The sequence below is a fragment of the Nicotiana tabacum genome, chromosome 24 (genome assembly GCF_000715075.1).
Source record: "Nicotiana tabacum cultivar K326 chromosome 24, ASM71507v2, whole genome shotgun sequence".
In the NCBI taxonomy this organism is placed as follows: Eukaryota; Viridiplantae; Streptophyta; class Magnoliopsida; order Solanales; family Solanaceae; genus Nicotiana; species Nicotiana tabacum.
In genome coordinates, this window is record NC_134103.1 from 7,960,078 (window position 1) to 7,983,771 (window position 23,694).

Sequence of the window (23,694 nt, forward strand, 5' to 3'; positions counted from 1 at the left end):
TTGATAAAAATTCTGGCTCCGCCACTGAGGCTAAGTATTACATTTTTGTCTAATTCATCTATTATTTTAGAATCAAATTAATTCACTTGTCTATAAACCGCGTATAAATTCAACTGTACCGTTTTACGGGTAAACACCAACCCAGTAGATAGTCACACGATTCATAATAATATATAAGAACGTCCAATGTTAACATGATAGCAAAACCTAAATCAAATTATTTTCTTTTTGGCATAATAGAGTTTGCTTAAAGGCTAAAGCTTTGCCTATTTTGTTTGTTGGGTTTCTTTCTCTTATTTTGTCTTGGAACTTAATTGAAGTTAGTAATCTATACGAATATAATTATTTTCTAGTAGTTTTTAAAAGATGATGCAACAAAGTGCTTGCACTGTATCCTTTGACTTTGTTACAGAAAAGATAAACAAAACCCCAAAAAAAAAAAAAAAGGTCAAAATGAAATTATTGGACCACCCATTTATTAAGTGTGATGTATTTTCCAATATATATTTTAAAAAACGATAACAATATTCCTTTCGAAAGTCCAAGGAACTCCGATACAAGTCCTTAATTGTCCCATCATCTCTAATCATAATCAGCTTGGTTATAAATTTATAAATGAAATTTAGTTAGATAACTGTGAGGTCTTAATCAAATATTCTAAACAGAGAGTTCCCAATATTAGGAGCCAAATTGTTACTTTACCAGGTTGACTTGCCCTTGTATGTGGCAATATATAAAGTGGCAATATAAAGTGCTGACTGTTATGAATATATTATATTATGGATGTTCATTTACTACTCCATTGTAAATAAGCTTCCTAAAAAAGTTTATCCATATGAGACTCCGCCATAAATATATTTATCTATTTAGTACTCTATTGGAAATAAGTCTCTTGAAGAAGCTTATCCTTTCGGTACTCCGTTATGGATAAATATTACTCATGATAGAAGATTATCTATATTTGGCACAACAGTTTAGAGTAGCAGCTTACAAGCAGCTTACACAGCAGCAGCTTACAAGCAGCTTACAAGTAGCTTACACATCAGCTTACAAGCAGCTTGCAGTAGCAGCTTGCAGTAGCAACTTACACAGCAGCTTGCAGTAGCAGCTTACACAGCAGCTTCCTTTCTTCTATAAATAGAGGAGAATTCAGTTCATTATGTACATAAGTTTAAAGTTTGAATAATATATCAGTTTCTCTCTATACTTGTCTTTACTTTACAGTCTTTATTTAATAACACGTTATCAGCACGAGACTCTGCCATCTCGAGAAAATACTTTGAAAGTATCAGAGAATATGGATAATCCTTAAATTATGTTTGGATCAAAGACCAATCATGAAAATATTTGTGTAGTTGATAGTGGAACAACTCATGCCATATTCAAAGATCAGAAATACTTTTCTTATTTGCATAAAGAAAAAGCAAATATTTCTACAATTTCTGGTAATATAAGTTTGATTGAAGGCTCCGAAAGAGCTATTGTATTTCTGTCTAAAGGAACAAAACTTATTATAGACAATACATTATTCTCCTCCAAGTCCCGAAGAAACTTGTTGAGTTTTATAGATATCCGCCAAAATGGGTATCATGTTGAGACAATAGATGAAATGAACGTGGAATATCTTTATATTACAAAGAATATTTCTTGCCAGAAATGCATTGTAGAAAAGTTACCAACTTTATCTTCTGGCTTATATTATTCAAAGATTAGTACAGTTGCAGCACACTCTATCGTAAACCAGAAGTTTACTGATTCAAATACTTTTGTGCTTTGGCATGGCCGTTTGGGCTATCCTGGATCAATAATGATGAGACGAATTACTAAAAATTCGAGTGGGCATCCATTAAAGAACCTGAAGATTCTTATAAATGATGAATTTTCTTGTGATGCTTGTTATCAAGGCACAATGATCACTAGACCATCACCAATGAAGGTTGGCATTGAGCCTCCTACCTTCTTAGAACGTATACATGGGGATATATGTGGACCTATTCACCCACCAAATAGGTTGTTTAGATATTTTATGGTCCTAATAGATGCATCTTCAAGATGGTCTCATGTTTGCCTACTATCATCTCGCAACCTGGCGTTTGCAAAGTTATTAGCCCAAATAATTCGATTAAGGGCACAATTCCCAGATTATCCTATAAAGGCTATTCGCCTTGATAATGCTGGAGAATTCTCATCTCAAGCTTATGATGATTACTGTCTATCAGTTGGGATAAAAGCTGAACATCCGGTAGCTTATGTTCATACTCAAAATGGCCTTGCAGAGTCATTTATTAAATGACTCCAATTGATAGCAAGACCACTACTTATGAAAACAAAATTGCCCACTACTATTTGGGGCCATGCTATCTTGCACGCAGCATCACTTATCCGTCTCAGACCAATACATTATAATAAATATTCTCCGTCACAATTAGTTTTTGGTCATGAACCAAATATTGCCCATCTACGAATTTTTGGATGTGTTGTATATGTGCCAGCACCACCACCACGGCGCAGTAAGATGGCCCCCAAAGAAGGTTAGGAATATATATTGGGTTTGAATCACCCTCTATTATTCGCTATCTTGAACCATTGACGGGAGATTTATTTACTGCTCGATTTGCAGATTGTCGATTTGATGAAACAAATTTTCCACAATTAGGGGGAGAGAAAAAGGAAATCAAAAGAGAAATTGTATGGAAAGTTTTATCATTATCTCACTTTGATCCACGTACCCCTATATGTAATCAGGAGGTCCAGAAGATCATCCATTTACAGAATATAGCAAATCAAATACCAGACGCATTTACTGATTTGAAAAGGATAACTAAGTCACATATCCCTGCAGAGAATGTGCCTATCCGAATTGATGTCCCAGCAGGACCATCTATTAGCATGAAAGCTAGTGAACCTAAAGCATGCCTGAAGCGTGGTAGGCCTATGGGTTCTAAGGATCGAAATCCTAGAAAAAGAAAATCGAAAAATGATCAAAATGATATTATGAAGGGATCTCCTGAAGAGACCCAAGATCTGATTAGTTATGAGATTCCTGAAGAAATCAATAAACCCGAGACTCAAGTGAGCGAAGAACTTTTAATAAGTTCTACTGGTGATGGGATTAATTTAAATCGATCTAAAATAGTGGTGGATAATATTTTTGCATATAATGTTGCACTTATCATTATGCAAGATAGTGAGAATTTTGAACCCCGATCTGTTGAAGAATGTCAATAAAGATCTGATTGGCCAAAATGACAATGGGGCAATTCAATCAGAATTGAACGCACTTGCTAAAAGAGAGGTCTTTGGACCAGTAGTCCAAACACCTGCTGGTATAAAACCAGTTGGTCATAAATGGGTTTTTGTGCGAAAAAGGAATGAGCAAAATGAAGTTGAAAGATACAAGGCTCGCCTTGTCGCACAAGGATTCTCACAACGACCTGGAGTCGATTATGAAGAAACATATTCACCCGTTATGGATGCCATAACATTTCGATATCTCATCAGTTTAGCCTTACGTGAAAGGCTTGAAATACATATGATGGATGTGGTTACAGCTTATCTGTACGGGTCACTTGATAATGAGATTTACATGAAAATCCCTGAAGGATTTAAAATGCCTGAAGCATATTCAAAATCTCGGGAAATGTACTCAATCAGATTACAAAGATCTTTGTACGGTTTAAAACAATCTGGGCGCATGTGGTATAATCGCCTCAGTGAATATTTATTGAAAGAGGGTTACATAAATGATGTTATTTGTCCATGTATTTTTATAAAGAAAATGGCATTAGAATTTGTTATACTTGCTGTTTATGTTGATGACATAAATCTTGTTGGAACTACAGAAGAGCTCCAAAAGGCAATTGAATATCTTAAGAAAGAATTTGAGATGAAAGATCTTGGAAAGATAAAACTTTGTCTTGGACTGCAAATTGAATATTTAGCAAATGGGATCTTTATGCAACAATCTGCCTATACAGAAAGGGTCTTAAAACGCTTTTACATGGACAAAGCGCACCCATTGAGTACACCAATGGTTGTTCGATCACTTGAAGTAAATAAGGACCCGTTCCGACCTCCAGAAGAGGATGAGGAACTCCTAGATCCTGAAACACCCTATCTCAGTGCAATTGGTGCACTTATGTATCTTGCTAATGCTACAAGGCCTGACATAGCATTTTCTGTTAATTTACTAGCAAGATATAGCTCTTCTCTTACACGGAGACATTGGAACGGGATTAAGCATATATTGCGATATTTAAAGGGAACTCTTAATATGGGTTTGTTTTATGCTAACAAAGATAGTGCAGATCTTGTTGGCTATGCAGATGCAGGTTATTTATCTGATCCCCATAAAGCTAGATCTCAGACCGGGTACGTATTTACATGTGGAGGTACTATCATATCATGGCGCTCCACAAAACAATCTATTGTTGCTACTTCTTCAAATCATGCTGAAATAATAGCCATTCATGAAGCAAGTAGGGAATGCATATGGTTGAGATCAATAATTCATTTTATTCGAGAAAAATATGATTTGGAATGTGAGAAAAGACCCACAATTTTATACAAAGACAATGCTGCATGCATAGCCCAATTGAAGGGAGGATTTATAAAAGGAGATAGAACGAAGCACATTTCACCAAAATTATTCTACACACACGATCTTCAGAAAAATGGTGACATTGATGTGCAACAAATCCGTTCAAGTGACAATCCGGCAGATTTATTCACCAAATCTTTACCAACTTCAACTTTTGAGAAGATGGTATACAAGATTGGAATGCGGAGACTTAAATATTTGAAACAAGGTTTTCATCAGGGGGAGTAAAATACGCGATGTACTCTTTTTTCCTTATTAAGATTTTTTCCCACAGGGTTTTCCTTATAAGGTTTTTAATGAGGCAGCTAGCAATGCGTATTACTAAATATGTGTACTCTTTTTTCTTCACTAGGATTTTTTTCCACGGGATTTTTCCTACTAACGTTTTAACGAGGCACATTATCTTTTAATGAACATCCAACGGGGAGTGTTATGAATATATTATATTATGGATATTCATTTAGTACTCCATTGTAAATAAGCTTCCTGAAGAAGTTTATCCATATGAGACTCCGCCATAAATATATTTATCTATTTAGTACTCTATTGGAAATAAGTCTCCTGAAGAAGCTTATCCTTTTGGTACTTCGTTATGGATAAATATTACCCATGATAGAAGATTATCTATATCTGGCACAACAGTTTAGAGCAGCAGCTTACACATCAGCTTACAAATCAGCTTACAAGCAGCTTGCAGTAGCAGCTTACACAGCAGCTTCCTTTCTTCTATAAATAGAGGAGAATTCAGTTCATTATGTACAGAAGTTTGGAGTTTGAATAATATATCAGTTTCTCTCTATACTTGTCTTTACTTTACAGTCTTTATTTTATAACACTGACACTATTAACAAAGAAACCAAGATTTTTTATTTTTCCAACTTTTTTTTCTTTCTAGAATTGTGGTGTCTGAGTCGGTTTCACGCGTCTCAACTATTCTATTGAGTTTTTATCAACTCTCATCAGGTATTGAAAATTTACACATTACTTAAGCAAATAGTAAGAAATCACTTAATATATTTTATTTTTTTTGCTTTGCTGAGATTTTTAATATCAAATTTAACGCACTTATTATTGGCATGAATAGTCTTGTGCTAACTTTAGGGGTGGCTAGTGGGCCGGGTAGGACCGGGACCGCGAGCCCATATGGGCGGTGGTCCTAAACGGTCCTAACCGGATAGGACCGGGACCGTGGGGTGGTGGGCCGGGTAGTGGGCCGGTCTCATAGGGGAGGCCCGCGAGACCGGGACCATTTAGGACCGGGACCGGCTCAGAAGTGGGCCGGTTCAAGCGGTCCTAAACGGTCCTAAACGGGCCCAACGGATAATTTTTTATATAAAAATATTTTGACCGTTTGGCCATTTAAAAACTAGCCGTTTGGTCTGCCAAAATAGCCGTTGGCTATTTGCAAAATAGCCATTTAACCCCCCAAATTTTGTTTTAACCCCAAACTTTTTATAATTACACCTTTTCCCTATTTTTAACTATAAATACCCCCTCATTCTTTCATTTTTCTCACAAAATCATCAATCTCTCTCAATCTCTCTCTAATATTCTTCTATAATTGCTTACTTAATTGTTACAATTTGTGCAAAATTGTGAAGTTGGTGAATTGAAGTCTTCAAGTCTTCAACGATAATTATTTTTCAACAAGTTGTTCGTCAATTCGGTAAACTCGTTCCAACTCTTAAGTTTGAATATTATAGTTTTGTTTGTTTTATTTACTTTGCTTGATTAATTAAGATGGCTTATTCCCTAAAAAATATATTTAGTAAAAATAAGGAAAAATCCAAGAGTGGTGAATCTAGTGGCCAATCTGTTCCTCCTCCACTTCCCCCGGCTCCCCGGCCGAAACCTGTTACCCGTCCTACACCTGCTATTCTTGATAGCGATAATAGTTTATTACAATTTACCGAGAGTCAATTTTGCCATAATATTGCACCTGGTGAACAATTAAACCATGAATATATGAATGCTCTTTATGATAATCCAACTATTGATGAAAATGATGATGAAGAAATAGATTTTGATGAAACGCAACCGGATGACGATACACCCACTAGTCCTGCTCCTAAAGTTAACCCAACTAATAATAATCCAAATGATCCCCCGTCTGACCCTCCTGTTACTGCCCCTACTTTTTCTAGACAACCTTCTAAACGGGCAGAAACATCTCTTGTTTGGCCATTTTTTACTCAACTAAGAGAAAAAAATAGGGTTAAGTGTAAAACTTGTGGCAAAGAGTTATTGGAAGCCTTGGGGGGGGGGGAGGGGGGAGGGAAGTTTGACTAGACACATATTGCTACACCCTCAAGATAAAGCTAGATATTTTCCTATGAAAGCTTTGGCCGAGGGGACAAGTGCACCTAGTATGGCTGACCTTAGTACCGGGTCAAATCAATTTCAATCGGGAATTTACACTGTTACCGGTGGTATTTTATATTATGATCCAAAAAAAGATCGGGAAGAATTGGCAAAAATGGTTACTGTTATGTGCTTACCCTATAGTTTTCCTTCTAACCCTCACTTTGTGCATTATATTAGAAAAGTTTATAATCCTACTTATAAAGGTTTTCCTCGCACAACCGTAAAGAGTGATATTTATAAATATAAACATGAATATGAACAATATTTGCGCTATTTATTTACTCATATAAATTATCGTGTTGTTATTACAACTGATATTAGTAGAAGTGGTAATGACTGTGATTACCTTACTGTTACCAATCATTGGATTAATGAGGATTGGATAATGCAAAAGCGCATTATTGCTTATAGAATAATTAATTCACGTCAAACATGGCAGTTTATTTCTAGCACGATTACGGATATTTGTAGATATTTTTGCATTAGTGATAAAATAATGTTAGTTTCAATGGATAATGCTACTAGTAATACAAATGATGTAGCCTTGCTTACCACTACACTAAGTCCTGCATTTAGTGATATTTTTTATGTTAGATGTATTTGTCATATTTATCATTTAATTGTGGGTGATGGTATGCGAATTTTAAATGTTGAAATTGAAAAGGTTAAAATGGCTCTTAATTGGCTTTTTTATTCAAACCGTAGAAGTAGACTTAGAGAATATTTTAAAAGATGCGATGAATTTGGCCTAAGAGAAAGAAAGGTTCCTAAACCTTGTACAACTAGATGGAATTACATGTATAAAAGTTTAGTTGTTGCATATGAATATAGAAACCCCATAAACTCAACGTTTAATGCTCATGTAAGTGATGATGATAAGCACCTTACAAATGCGGATTGGGCTAATGTTAAAATGCTTGTAGATTTTTTAAAAATTTTTCATATTGCTACAAATAAATTTTCTGGGCAATATTATCCTACTATTTCTAACTGATTAGTTTATATTGCAGAACTTGCAAATTTTTTTGATTATTTTTCAGAGGGTGGGAAAATTTATCAACTTGCTATTGATTCCATGAGAAAAAAATTTAAAAAATATTTTTTCCCTATTCCCCCTATTTATGGTGTTGCTGCATTGTTAAATCCTACTATGAAATTAGGAGGTCCTCAATTTTGGTATGAAACTGTTTATAATGGTTTAGCACTTGAAGATGAGGAGTTGTCTACACTTGCGGATGCAATAGCCTCAATTAAAATAAATGTTCAAACTATTTATAATGCTTATCAAGTTGCATTAGATCATGCTAGACCAAATGTTCCAACTCCTTCTTCTTCTAGTTCTCAATCATCTAAAAGAACTGCGGGAGTAAGAGCACTTAGTGCTTGGGCAGGGTTCAGGGGTTCTCAAGGTTCTAGTACTAGTGATTTTTCACAACTAAATGAGCTTGAAGTTTATTTGTCACAGGGAATTGAGGAAGTGAATCCCGACGGCTCCTTTAATATTTTAGAATGGTGGAAGGACAAAGAAAAATACTTTCCGATTCTTTCAAGGATGGCCCGAGATATTTTAACTATTCAAGCTTCAACAGTGGCATCAGAGAGCGCTTTCAGTCAAGCAAGACTTCAACTCGGTGATTATAGAGCGTCTATGAGGGAGAGCTTGGAAAAATCAGTACCTTTCAGAGATTGGATCCGTTCGGAAAGAAGAAATTTTGGACTTGCTGAATCACAACCAGAGGTAGACGAAACTTATGAAGAAATGCTAGCTGAACTTGCGGAGGATGATGCTTTGCCTGGAAGCGGTGATGACCAAGCTTTATTTCCGCCACCACCAACGGAAATTCCTCCGGATCTTGAAGAATTTATGAAATTTGAAAGAGATACCATATAAATTAATATGTAACTTGTATTTTGGCACATCTTGATTAGTTTCTTTTTCTTCTCAATGGTGGTATTAGCACCTTGTTGTGCTCATTCCATAGGGGGGAGGAAGACTAAGAAAAATATTGCCATGATTTTTTAATGCTATAATAAAAATATAACGCATTGCTTTGAATATCTCTTTATAATATTTTTGTCTTTTTATATACCTTAAGCTATACATATAGTATAATATAGTATATACTATATATATATATATATATATATATATATCTTACTATATACATAGTAAGATGTATATATATTTATATACTATCGAATATGGCTTTGAATATCTCTTTACAATATTTTTATCTTTAAATTTGAATATCTCTTTACAATATATAAGCTTTGAATATCTCTTTATAATATTTTTGTCTTTAAATTTGAATTAAAAAATTTAGGTGACAATTCTATAATATAATTTATTAGGAATTGCCTTAGATATTTTTATTACCATTTTTTTTCTCTAACTTGTATAAAAATAATTTAAAAAATAAAAGGTTTTCGTTGGGCCCATTTGGGCCCGCTTAGGACCGTTTGGTCCCGCTTAGGCCCGGGACCGGCCCACTTAACACGGGACCGCTAGTTCGTGGTACCGGACCGGTTCCAACGAGAAGCCCGCAAAACCCGGAACCGCTTAGGACGGGCCGCCTAGGACCGACCCACTTAGGACCGGGCCCGCGAAGCCCACTTAGGACCGGGCCCGACCCACATGCCACCCCTAGCTAACTTTAGTTTAGGTATTTCCTTTCAATATTTGTAACCATTTCAATTTTCTTAATACTTTATCAAGGAAAAATAGAAGAAAAGAATATAGATCAAGTTTGTTTTTTTAAGAATATTGTATACGGTCAAAATCGGTTTCGACCTTCGTGCGATTGGTCGAGATAGGGACATAATGTGCCGAAGAGCGTCTTCATAATATCGAAGCCAGGTTACCGAGCTTTGAGTTTCGGGGACCGATCAAATACCGAGCTCGAAGTCATTATCGAGCTCGAAGCCAAATCGAATTATGATGTGAAGCGGTGTTATCAACTTTAAGAGTCAAAGATCGACCAATACCGAGTTCGAGCCAAATATCGGGCCCCGAGTCAATATCGAGCTCTAAATCTGAAGACTAATCAGTATCAAGTCCGATCAAGATCGAGCTAAGAGATAAGAGCCGTTACAGCCGCACCGAGGGAGAGAATTTGGGCGGGAATTAGAGAAAAGCTAATCTATCACGGGTTCTCCACTATGTATTCTTAATTATATCTAAAGGAGGATCCCTCCACTATAAGAGGGATCACTATTATTTCTGTAAGGCAAGATCTATTAAGGCATTCATATACTATAACTCAGATACTACAGAGACACTCCCATATTGAGAGATTATCCTTTTGAGCTTTATACATTGATTTATCTTGCTTATTCATAAATCATCCTCCATTCAACTTTGTTTGTATTATATTTTTTACAGTTAATATTCGATATTTCTGCCTATCTTTATGATTTGTGTTAAGTTATACCACGTATCCTTAGAACTACGTATAAATTCAACTCTATCCGTTTTTCGGATAAACAAATATAAATTCTCATCTCTTTTTCAACTTCAATTAAATGTTGTCAAATCGTAGGAGTAAGAAATTTCTATAATTACCACTTAGCATAAAGATAGGTTCCAAGTCAAAAAATCCTACTCTTACTTATATAAAGACGCCAAATCGGCTGTCAAAATCCAATTCACACGAAGTTTCTCCCATTTTGGCAAGTCCATTATTGACAGTACAAAAACGAAAATTCCCCCAACTCCCACAAAATATACTCCATCAACTTCACGTGATTTAATCGCGCGTGGTACATTCGTCTTTTCAGCTTCACCCAATCAATTCGCTTCAGCTTCCGTGTCACTCACACACATACCTTAAAAAACCATTTCTTAAAAGACCAATATCATAGTTTTCAGTTAATTGGCTGTTTGCTCAAATTTTCAAAACCTTTTTATTTTGAACAATATATTCTTTATTAGAAGTACTTCTCACAAAAATACGTTTAAAAAGTAATAGTTTGTGTTGATTAATAATTTGAAACACTTTGTTAATATTAGAGTAATAATTTATACTTGGCAATGCTTTTTAAAAGTACTTTAGGAAGAATTTTTTTTTTTTTTTTACTACGCAAATACATTAATTTTTATGAAAACATTTTGAAAATTAATGTAAATGCCTCGTTTTAAATTATAAATTTTAAAAGTATTTTCTTTAAAATAGGCAAAGAGTGAGTAAATAACTTCACGTGATTTAATCGCGCGTGGAAAATTCATATTATCAGCTTCACCCAATCAAATGGATTCATTTCCCGAGTCAGTGTCACACACACATCCCTTAAAAATCCCTTTCTCAAAAACACCAATACCACGCGCTTTGCTTTCACATAAACGTACACTGCCGTACACGGCATTTTTCAACTCACACAGCTTAACAACTCGATCTCCCCTCTTCACTCTCCTCTCCACCATAATATATACTCACAACACACACACAGATTGCTCTCTCAAGCTTTACTTCGAGGAGCAATTGAGAAGATGAGTACTCTTTCAGTGGCGCAGGTAATTAGTTCTTCTCTTTTCGCCTTTGTATATATGCATTTAGATATAAGCTTTTGATTAAATCAATTTGATTTTGTTTCTTTTTTTTGCGTTTTTTGTTTTTACTATTGACCAGGGTTTTACGAAGTCGTTGGCGATGACGGTGTTGTCTGAGATCGGAGACAAGACGTTCTTCGCCGCTGCGGTGAGTTTATTGTAGATTTAATTGCAATTAATTACTTAATTCTATGGAATTCTGTTTAGTTTTGACTGTTAGCTGTAATTTATTCGGAAGTTGCGTTAGTGAATTATAATTTGTCTTTAACGACTAATAAATTAGAAGTACTTTGAACAAAATTTGGTCGAATGGCGTGGATAAATATCAGGACGGATCCAGGATTTTAACTTGATTGGTAACCTCTTGTACTTTTAAAATAAGTGTTCAGAAAATAATATATATTAAAATTTTAATGTTTTTTCACATATATATTCATGTTTCGTGTCGAAAATAATGATAACTACTAAGTTATGTCCGCCACTGGTAATATAGGATTCGTAATTGCTGACTCAACTAGTTTGAGATTGAGGATTGATTGATTGATATGTGTATTTGAAAATGTATTGGATTGTGAATGGAAGCTGGGAGCTCAAGAGTGAGGTTAAAATGACTTATGTGGTATTTGTGCTGGTCGGAGGTAGTAGGTACCTGGTGGAATAGTCGAGCTTTGGTCCCATCATAAAAGAAAGATTGAGTTAGCTGAGTAAAACAGTTTGAGCCTTTGAGGTTTGATCTATGCAAGGCGAATCATGGGGTTCTTATTTTGTTTTATTTGTAAGTAAATCATGGAGTTCTTATTTGCCAGAAAGTAAAGCTTTTTTTGAGACCAGGATAATATTTAAGCACAAACTAATTAGAAAGCTTGATTGAGCTGCTGCTGTTTTGGATTCTGAGATTTCGAAGTTAGTAATAAGTTGTGTCAACTGCTCGGCTCACCTAATATTCAAGTGAATTGTTAACACTTCGTAAAGTTAGAAACTTTTTAGGCTCTTCTGTAAGTAGGTCCTGTTGATTTCTTTGTTTCGTATTTTTTTCTTCTTTAATCTACTCTTGTTTAATTCTTAAATATTTTTTTTTTGGGGGTGGGGGGGTTGGAAGGTTGTTCAGAACTGTAAAATCATTTTCTGCATTTTTAAGTTATCTAGGAACGAACTTGTTTCTAAATTAGCAAGTAGTCCTTGTTATCTTTACTTGTATTTGGGAATCTTAGATTCTTAAAGTTGATGGCACTAGAATCACGAACAATACAGTGGACTGAGGATGAATTCTAATCTTCTGTGTTACTCTTCTCCCAGTTTTTAATAGTTTGTCAATAATAATTATTTACTGCAAAAAGTAGTTCCACTTCAGAAGAACAAATGCAAAAAGGAAGAAGATATTCTTCTTTATTTGCCTCCTCCCTGTCCATCACACCCTCCCAAAAAGTCTGCCTGGTTCATTGCTTTCATATGTCAGCGGAAGCTACTCTTCCATTCCTAGTTTTTCCCTTCATCCAATTCTATGTGATTGTTGAATACCAAAATGTCTTACTCTTTAGCTTGCTGTGGACTTCATTAATTAGTGTATGTTCTCACCAAAACCAGTAATTAGTTTAGAGAGAAGACCGTATCATTGCCTCCTTGAGCTATGCAAAAATAAACCAAAAATTATTATGTAGAAATTAAACCAACCTATCAAAAAACTTAATTAGAAATTAAAACCTCTACCAGTACTGATGAAACCCATAGTATCGCACTTTCCGTATGTACAGCCCACTTGCATTGCTTCTTTATCTTTTAACAGAAAGACTCTATAACACATTAGTGCTGTTAATTGTGAGACTTAACTTGCGGTCCATCACTTTTCTTGCAATAGGTTGAGTTCCATATGGCTGAACTTTCAGATTATTACCTCTTTGTGGAAACTATTTTTGACATTCAACTCTTTAGCTGCTTCTTTGTTAACTAAAAGGTTTTGTGATGTTCTCATTTATTCTGATGTCCTCATCTTCAGCACCTTTGTTGTTTCTGTTATTCAGAATGTTCTCTATTTTTAGTCAGTTTATTCAGAATATTCTCTAATATTTACCTTATTGTTTTGACAAATTTAAATTTCAAGATCTTGGCAATGCGCCACCCAAGGAGACTCGTCTTGTCAGGGTGCCTTGGAGCTTTAATTGTAAGATTTTTTGCACCCTTCTATCAGTATTTGTTCCATCTATTTGACATTCTCTTCTTTATATTGTGGGCAATAACAATCTCCTGAAAATTGTTGGTCGCTCTAGGTAATGACCATTCTGTCTGCTGTTGTTGGTTGGGCTGCTCCCAATTTGGTGAGTTCCATTTAGTTGCAATTTTGAGTACAACGTTCTAATCTTAAAAAAATAAGTTATTTTTGAGCAAATGTTCTAATTTTGTATTTCACTTGAGCTGTCTATTATATTTGATGTAAAGTCATAACCAGAACTGGAAATATACATTTCTCCCGTTCTTATATGAAATGGTTATACATCCTAGTTTGTTCCGGTAATTGAGACATTATGTCCAATAACAAAGACATTGCTGTGTGCTTAATCTCAAGGTCTGTGCCTCACTGTTAGCTAGTGATCAGTTCTGAGAAACTTTAAAAGTTATCGTGTTTTTGTTTTTTTTCTTTTTTTTTTTTGCCATGGACAAACTCCACTTGCTAAATATTTGCTTATTGTCATAGGCTGTATGCACCTATAATAAAATAGCATGTGCTATATATTATAAAAAATGAAACTGTATCATTTTAAAACTGGTAGTAAGTCATCTTAAAGGCAAAAGATAAGGGAAGGGCCGCACCCCAAGGGTGTAATGTAGACAGCTTACCCTAATGCAAGCATTAGTGGCTGCTTCCACGGCTCGAACCCGTTGCCTTTAGGTCACACCGGTAATAAGTCATCTTATGCATCTGTTATCTATATTGGTTTCTCATAAATAGTGGTTCTTGTCATGGATTAGATGTGTATGGGGTGCAGTTGGAGTAAATCAGATGAAGAACAGTTATTTCTTGTTTATTCAAGTTCACTATCATGATTAGCCTATCATTATATTTCCATGCAATTTCACATGCTTAGGTATCAAGCACTATGTAATCTGCTCTAAATTGTATCTGTTTTATTTGCACGACATAAAGTTTATATACACTCCCCACAGGTCTCCCGCAAATGGACCCATCATATTACAACATTGCTGTTCTTGGGATTTGGAGTATGGTCTTTGTGGGATGCATTCCATGATCGGTAATCATTTGGTTCCTGCTTGCTTCTGATTATACTTCTTCTGTAAATCTCTAATCTCTGTATCCCTTCTATGCTTCAATTGTTTTTCCATTAGTCTAATTCTAATTTCATCCACAGGGAATCTGAGGAACTGGCTGAAGTTGAAGCAGAGCTGGTCTGTGTTTTTCGAATCACCTCTTGCCATACATGAATTTTAGCTTTTCTTATTTTAACTTTTATGGTGCAAGTAGGACGCGGATATAACAGCTAATGGTGGAGCAACCAAGGAGAAGAATAAGGTAGCATTCCTGCTCATAGTGTACATTGCATATCTTTTTTTCCTTTTTTAAAAATAATTTTGGACTTCTCCAACTACCCAGATCCTGCCTCCTCTGGACATAGGGCCTAAAAATGATAAAAATGACAAATCTGTTAAGAGAAGTAAATTACCAATATCTATGTCCAACAGCCTCCTTTCTGCCTCCCCTGGACATAGGGCAAAAAAAGAAGAAGATGAAAATAACAAATCTGTTTAAGAGAAGGAAAGTACCAACCTCTTCCTCCAAGTCTTGTAGCAGCAATTTATGCTCCCTCTGTCCCATTTTAACTGGCACATTTTCCTGGTTAGTCTGTCCCAAAAAGAATGACACCTTTCGATGAGATGATTTATAGCCACACAAATATCTATGGCTTGTTTTAGACCTCAAGTGTCAAGAATATTTCTTTTTTTCTTAATCTCCGTACCCAGTCAAACGGAGGGAGTAAGTATCTTATTGCCTTTTGCAAATGCTTCTGAGTGGTTACAGTGATCAAGATTTCTTTTTAGTTATGAATGTTGTTCCTCTAGCATCTCCCTGTTTGACATGGCTGTTCTTTTGTTTTTCTTCCTCTTCAACAAGTACACTGATAAATCTTATTGGCTGACAACAACCTAGTTCTTTTTCTTTCTTTCGTTTTTTAAAGAGACTAAGCTTACATTCTCCAACTTGCTCTAATTCGTCCATCCTGTGTGCCGATTTCTAGACCTTTGTGTCACATACCACCTCTTAATAGTCCTCCTTGTCTAGTCACTATTTTACGGATTTCAGTTTGGATGAAGGATCGTGTTTATGTACTCACTGCCTATTTGGTTTTGGTTACTTCTTTTCTGTGTTTTCAATTTTTGAGAATATATTCTTCCCGTTGAGGCTTTCTTGTGCATGTATTTTGTTCCTCTACATTTCTGACCTGAGTCATCTTATATTATATACGGGAAACACGCTCAAACTTAAGGTTGACACTGCCAGTGATGCGACACTCTCAGAGATTGTTCCATTTTGCTTTTTTGTTACTTACAAACCATGCTCTAACCAAGTAGAGGCTGGTCTCTGGGGAGCTTAATTCACTTGTTAGTTTCTTAAGTCAGCTCCATTTGATCTGCTAATTTGTTGAATATCTGAGAACTGTCCATATACAAGTCCCATATTCAAGAATTAGATCAATAAATATGTCTTAAGCGAAGGTCTCAGCTTATCAAAGACGTATTTTCTATCTCCGGGCTGTCTGCTGTCAAATTCTTATTTTACGAATTTCCTAGTTCTGATAAGAAAAGTTGTAAGCTTGCCACAAAATGTACAAGGGACAATTACCGTTCTCAATAGCTTTAACAATGTTATGTTTTGCTAGGATTCTGACGAGTTAAAGAAGCAGAGGCGGCCTCTTCTCACTCAATTCTTTTCACCCATCTTTCTGAAGGTTAATCTCTGTATAATAGCTGCCAGAATTTTTCTTTTGAAGGTCATCATTAATAATCAATAACATATATTGCTCTAATTTTGCAGGCATTTTCAATTACCTTCTTTGGTGAATGGGGTGACAAGAGCCAGGTATGCGACTACATATCATGTAAAGTAGCGTTTAATCTGCCTGAGGTAGCTCCTAATGTTGTGTGACAATTTCTCAGCTTGCTACCATTGGTTTGGCTGCGGATGAGAATCCACTAGGAGTTGTTCTTGGCGGAATCTTGTAGGTTACTCCTTAACATAAAGCCTTTTCTTATCAACTTGTTATGTTCCCAGCTATAAATGTCATTCTAATATTGCTTTGCGGCTCCTATGTCGCTCCTGAAGTCAGACATAGATGTCAAGAAATCTTTCTGCTGATTAGTATTTATATTTGTCGAAAGGAAAAAAATGTAAAAGGGAAAGACGTCAGTTGTAGCTCTCTCAACACATTAAGGACATAATTGAGGTCGAAAATTGGTCCGATGCACAGTTTTATGATGTAGTTGACCTTTCTCAGGGGACAAGCTTTATGTACTACAGCTGCTGTCTTAGGAGGGAAAGGCCTCGCAACTTCAATATCTGAAAGAATAGTAAGTGATTTAATTTACTCCTGCTCGATTTTACCCTTATGTTCCATTTGTCCATTTTCATGAGAACAGAGTTGTTGCGTGATGTAGGTGGCACTTGCGGGTGGATCACTTTTCATTGTTTTCGGAATTCAGTCCTTCCTTTCAACAGTCGAGTAACTACGGCGTTTACCTTATGGATAGTCGCCCTGTTCTCTGGTTAGTCTTTACTAGTTCCTTTATGCTATGCATGAGACAAATTGATATTAACACAATACTCAAGTAAATGCTATATTGTTCATTTTCTGGATAAGATACAAGATTGATCTCTACCGTTGTTAAAAGAAAGATGAAAAAGTACTGCATGCAACCGTAGAACAATAAGCAGCTGACTCGTTTTAGAAAAAATTGCCTGTGTTTGATGATGACGAGTTTGACACTGGAACATTGCTTTCATGCAGGAAATGAAGGATTATGCAGCTGCATATCTCGTTTGGTCAAGTCCTCAATATGAAGGTACAACAATTATGTAAAATCAAACAAGTTGGGGAATGCTAATGCGGTTAGATATTAATTTCGTTAATTTAGATTAAAGCTCCGGATCTGGCGCAATGCAGGCCAACCACTATTTTTAACCCCCTCTCAACTGAAACCCAATATGCCGACAACGTGCAATTTATAACGAAATCTTCAGGCACTTGCTTATATAGTACGTGACTTTTGCTCTTTGGATGGATAATGGACAGTATTGCACCATCTTTTATGGCTTTTGTTCTTCAATTTCTGTGCATATATTTTGGGTTCTACTTGGGGTATCAATATACCCTCATTTAGGAAGGGATATTTCAAATCTCGGACCTTATAAATTGGCAATATGAGGTGATGAAAAGGGGCGTACAAACCGAATTGGAAAACCGCACCAAACTGAAAAGTCAAACCAAACCAATTAAAAAACCTGACTAGGTTTGGTTTGATTTGGTTTGGTATTGAGTAAAAAAATCTGAACCAAACCGACATATAAATATATAATTTTTTATATAAAATTTTATTTAAAAGATGTCTAGAAATATTTGAGATCCTCTCATGGGATATAATATTTTATAGAACTATAAAGTGCATTCATTTTTATTTACTTTAAATAATAAATTGTATCACTTTCTTATTATGTGTTATTGAAATGCGTCAATCATTTCTTTGTTCTTTCATATTCATATGTCAAGATTTATTATATGTTTTGAAGTAGTATTTCGATAATCTAAAATTACATAGAACATATCATTATTTAGGTACGTATTCATTTTTAAGTTTAATTATTAAATTTGGTTAACCCTGAAAGCGTACATCAACTAAAAATTATTGGTAGACGACTAAGAAAATAAATTATTATGTGTTACTAAAAAACAAATCTCCCATAAGATCACTTTAATAGATCATATGTTTGTTATTTTTTTTTTATTTTTAGTAAACATATATTCACTTATCAAAATTTTATCTATAACTTTAATAATGCAAAATTGAAATAATATTCATGTAACAAAAAAAACCTTGAAAAATTCGACAAAATCGAACCAATCCAAACCGATATAATTGGTTTGGTTTGGTTTGGTTTTGATAATATCCGAACTAACCCAGTCCATGTACACCCCTATGATGAATGAAAGGAAAGGGATTCTCTAATCATTTTGTCTGCATTTTAGCCGAATTATCTATGTATTGTGGATCATATATTACGCTTATTCCTTGGTTTTGTCCTCTTTGTCTAGTCAAAACGATTGTTTTGGCCAAGCAAAAGGACCTTAATTTTAAAGAGAAATATGAGGTTAATAACTGGAAAACAATTTAGTGAATTTCGACATTTCTAAGGCTGGCGTTTTATCATTAAAAACTGAAAAATAAAGGAAGGATGTCTCTTCTTCAAAGGATCGCCAAAGAATCAAGTAATTTTCCACTTAAAGGTATGCATGTGGATGGGTTGAAACTTGAGTTTCATATAATTTGACGTAACAATGATACAGAACTAAAAAGTAGAATACAACAATATTAACTATGCTTCAGTCTCAAATAAGTTGGAATTGACCGTATAAATTCTTGCTTATTTCTTTAAGCTCAACTCATAAAGAAAGAAGTGAGGATTCATTCATCATGTAATATAGTTTAACGAGATTCATGTAAACACAATTAGTTATGTATGAATTTCGTGTAATAGATGGTGGTGAAATGTGACAACTTCTGTTCGTATTAGTTTTGGACTCGAAGCTGAAGATGTGTTACTTCAGAAAAGTTTGTGTTTGAACGTGGTTTCAGTTTCTACTTTAGAAATTATTAAGTAAAACAAAAAAAACAGAAAATAGAAGCAAAGGAAAAAATTATATGGCACCAAAAAACTTGCGACATTGTTCACTACTCTATTCATACTATTTTGTTTGACATTATTTCCTTATTAGTCTGCTTCCATAAAAACAAAATTTTTAAATTTTTAAACAATCAACTTTTAACTTCCAATTTTATTATTAGTGAGAAACTCTAATAACCATACATATAACAATGTTATGACATGTTTAAGATCACAAGTTTTAAAAGTCTGATTACCATACAAATGTTTGTCGTCTTTAAACTCATAAATTTAAGAATCTTCATTTCTTTCTTAAATTTTGTGTCGAGTCAAACTGTACCGAACAAATTGAAACGGAGATTGAGTCTTCCAAACAAATACAACTCTATGTCGATCCCCAACACTGAGAACTAATGACAATCTTGAGATATAGTGGTCTTCCAGTGAAATACGTAGAGACACGATAACCTACTCATTGGTCATAGTAATCATTTATCGAGTTGAATCTTTGAATGGTAGTGTTCTACTAGTACAGTAAATCTTTCTGTATGATGATAACATGTTTGAAAAACAAAAACAAAAACAAAAAACCTCTTATTTCAAGATTTACAATCTTGTACTTATGGATTAATTCAATTAGAAAAGGAGCTCGAATTCGCAAACAGGCCATCAGCATTTTTAATTGTCCCAACATTTTGATTATAGGAAATGCCATTTGGAATTTGAAACAAATAATTTCTAATTTGAGCTATCTATGTACCATGTTGAGTTCAGAATATATCTTTCATGTTTTAATCATTTTGGAAGCTTTTCCTTCCTACTTGGTTTCGTAAACGACGTGATTTTTAGTGTAACAAGTAGCAACTCAGCAAATCTCATATCGATAAAATACGAGAGATGTTAGGACATAAGAATATAATGAATCAAGCCCTTGAATCCTAGTGACGTAATTTTAAAATTGTGCATGCTTAGATTCAAGACGATAAATATCATTAGTGGATTGCGTTATATATACTCCATTCGGTTCACTTTAATTGATTTTTTGGCGTTTTCACACATATTAAAGAATCCAGCTTTTATCATTAATTAACAATAAAATTGACTATATTAACCTTAATTTGTTCATTGAAAATACAACAAATACTCCTAACCTCTTTAATCCAATGGCAACTTTGAAAAAAAAAAGTTAATTCCTTCTTGATGTATGAAAAAATCAAATATTGTGGATCACAAAAAAATGTCGAAAAATCAATTAAAGTGGACGAGAGGGAGTATTGTATTAAAGCCGCTCCACATGCAGCAATTGTGAAACAAACTATAGTTTCTAACAGAGTATAGACCGTGAATTTTTAAGGGGATGTATGTAACACCCAATCAAATTTCATATCCGACAAAACACAAATGAGATCGATGTTGCATGTATAAGAAAATAAATTTTAGACATTATTGACACGTTTTAAAGCCGTGCATGGAATAAATAGAGTTCGATAATGACTTAAGCAATAGGTTCGGTAATGACTTAAGCAATAGGTCACCGATAGACTTCCATTTAGAGTCCGGAACCAAAGTGTGGTTCTTTTGGACTCAAAGAATCATAATATGTGGAAAAAAACTGGGTACCATAATATGTATAGCGCGGTTAATCACCGTACTATATTTTAACGACACGTTTGTCCGTTAAAGTATAGCACGGTCAATAACCGCACTATACATAAAAGTTGGGCCCACCAATAATTCTTGTATTGAATTAACTGACACACCAATAATTCATAAGGTATAGCGTGGTCAATAACCGCGTTATACATAAAAGTTGGGCCCACCAATAATTCTTCTGGACTTAACTGACACACCAATAATTCATAGAGGTATAGCGCGCATATTTAAGGTGCTATACACCAAATAATTATACCCCCAGACTGATTTTTTTCCTTATTTAAAGAGTTTCAGAATTTTGTAAAAATCCATTCAGGATCCTTTAAGTCTTCCAAAATATTTGTTCGTTAAGTTATTTTGTATTTTGTCATAATGTCTGAAGAGCGGAGAATTAGGGTTTCATTATATTGGGGGGGGGGGTGAGGTTGTGGTGGAGAATAACTCAGTACGCTATAGTTGTTCTCCATAGTGTCATGTTAAGTTGCCACTTACAACGGAGTACAATACATTGGTATCGTTGTTATATAAAAAATTGAGTGTGAGCAAACGTTCGATGAATATTAAAGTAACCAGAAGATATGCGTATTCTGTTACTCCGCAAGGGTTGCTTGTTATGCTGAGTTTAATATCGAAGACGATGAAACTCTGAGAGATTTTTTGAAGACTCCGGATGAACACCGGAAATTTCTTGTGATAAAAATATTGGAAATGTACGTCAAGGCTGGAGACGTTCGCAATAATGAGGTTCCGCAAAGTAGGGATATCCCCCAATCATCGGGTAGTTATTTTGGAGCAGCTTTAGCCGAACAGGTTCCGGGTGAAAGAGTTTAGCATGATTTAAACTTATCTCTACGGGCGAATGAGGAGCGAAGAAATAATTTCTCCCCAAGTTTACATAATCCACAAGCCAAGTGGTGAACTTCAATTTTTCTCTGTGTTACGATGTTTATTTTTATGTATTGAATTTGTATTAACACTCATATATTCCCCAGGGGGTACCGGCCATATATGAATTTTACAAGTTATGAACCAACGGCCAGTTGGAATATGCCTAGTTTTGGTGTGTTGGATTATGGTGGTCCATCCGGGAGTCATCATCAACAGGATAACGTGCATCATGGGATATCAACATGGTATGATTTGTAAGTGAAGTGATAAAGTTTATATGTAAAGTTTGGATCAATTGAAAAACTCATTATTTTATTGGTTGTGCAGTGAAAACGAGCAACTTGAAGGTCCGGTCCTTACTCAGTTTCCCGAAAATAATATATTTAATTGAGATCTGGCAGATACACAGAGTCAGGAAGAGAATAGTGATTATGACAACAATGCTGATGAGTCTAGAGATGACACACCCTTCCTTGATGAGAGTGATAATGATGAGGACGAGAATGCTGAACCTAATTTGACGAGGGAGCATGCTCCACCTCCCGTTAGACCAAGAGTGTACGAGTCCCACGTGCAGTTTCATTCAAGGGAGATTTCCTACCTTGATCATTTGCCAAGTATGCCGGATGTGGCTGCCCTCACAAGGGATCTTGACGAAATTCGGACAGCAATGTGGGATAAATCTAGAACAACGGTATTGTCAAAGGGCATGCTTTTCGCTGATAAAGTGCGCCTATGCAGGGTGGTGCGAGTGTACAGCATAAAAGAGTGTCGTAAGATTGTGGTTCATGAGTCATCTACGGACGTATACAAGGTAATTTGTCGTAGATGATTTACGGGTTTTAATTGGATATTGTGTGCGAGGAAGCTGAAAATAAATATGTGGGTTGTGGGTAACATTGGCACCCACAATTATGAAATGGACACATTTAGTGGGAATCATTTAAACTTAAATGTTGACTTGATTTCTTTTGTCTTGATTCCACACATTGAAGCGTCCATAAGGTACAAGATCAAAAAGTGTATAACATCTATCCACCAGGTATATGGATGTACCATTGCCAAAAGAAAGGCATTTCTCGGACGTAAATGTGCGTTTGAAATTGTTTATGGTAACTTGGATAAGTCTTTTTCCTCTCCACCTAGGTACATGGCCGTATTGTAACATTTTAACCCCGAGACTGTTGCTGAATGGAAGCTTGAGCGGAGTCCGGGAATACCAGAACACATATTCAGATTTGTGTTCTGGGCATTTAAACCAGCCATTGATGGTTTTGTGCATTGTCGGCCGGTAATATCCATAGACGATACTCAAGTCTATGGAAAGTATGATATTAAGTTATTGATCGCCATTGCAGTAGATGCTAACGGAAGTATATTTCCCCTAGCATTTGATATTTGTGCCAATGAAAGCCAAGAGACGTGGACATTATTTTTGAACCACTTGAAGGAGCACGTTGTCAGACAACGTTTCGGTATTTGTCTAATATATGATCGGCATGGTGGTATTTTAAGTTCTGTACAGAATTTGCGTGCATGGCAGGAACCGTATGCCTACCACCGTTTCTGTGTCAGGCACTTGAAGGCCAACTTCCAGAGGGCTTATCCGAACAAGGACTTGTATGATTTAATGTGGATGGCTGCAAAAGATCACCAAGAGTGTAAATTCAGGAGGCGAATGGAATTGATCAGGCAGGAAGACCAAGGAGCCTATAGTTGGTTGATGCGACATGAGCTTGACAAGTGGACTTTGCATGC

The 23,694-nt window shown here is 35.4% G+C and overlaps 1 protein-coding gene across 2 annotated transcripts; it reads left to right on the plus strand.

Moving 5' to 3' along the window:
• Positions 1-11,282: 11,282 nt before the first annotated feature.
• LOC107795740 (GDT1-like protein 4) lies at positions 11,283-17,819 on the plus strand. Of its 2 annotated transcripts, XM_016618422.2 has the most exons (13): positions 11,283-11,474; positions 11,590-11,658; positions 13,609-13,668; positions 13,775-13,822; positions 14,670-14,755; positions 14,873-14,909; positions 14,986-15,033; positions 16,400-16,468; positions 16,555-16,599; positions 16,677-16,738; positions 17,015-17,087; positions 17,175-17,282; positions 17,525-17,819. In XM_016618422.2, exons 1-12 carry the CDS (start codon positions 11,451-11,453, stop codon positions 17,241-17,243), a joined length of 690 nt encoding a protein of 229 aa, XP_016473908.1. In that variant the 5' UTR covers positions 11,283-11,450; the 3' UTR covers positions 17,244-17,282; positions 17,525-17,819. The 2 variants fall into 2 exon arrangements, with proteins under 2 accessions (XP_016473908.1, XP_075104455.1); XM_075248354.1 differs by lacking the exons at positions 17,015-17,087; positions 17,175-17,282; positions 17,525-17,819 and adding an exon at positions 16,899-16,999.
• Positions 17,820-23,694: the final 5,875 nt, after the last annotated feature.

What these genes read in the sequence shown, in the direction of transcription:
- LOC107795740 (XM_016618422.2), top strand. Translation starts at nt 11,451, where the DNA reads ATGAGTACTCTTTCAGTGGCGCAG. An exon ending in GTTGGGCTGCTCCCAATTTG is followed by an intron (nt 13,823 to 14,669) that starts GTGAGTTCCATT and finishes CACTCCCCACAG; the next exon opens with GTCTCCCGCAAATGGACCCA. An exon ending in AATGGGGTGACAAGAGCCAG is followed by an intron (nt 16,600 to 16,676) that starts GTATGCGACTAC and finishes ACAATTTCTCAG; the next exon opens with CTTGCTACCATTGGTTTGGC.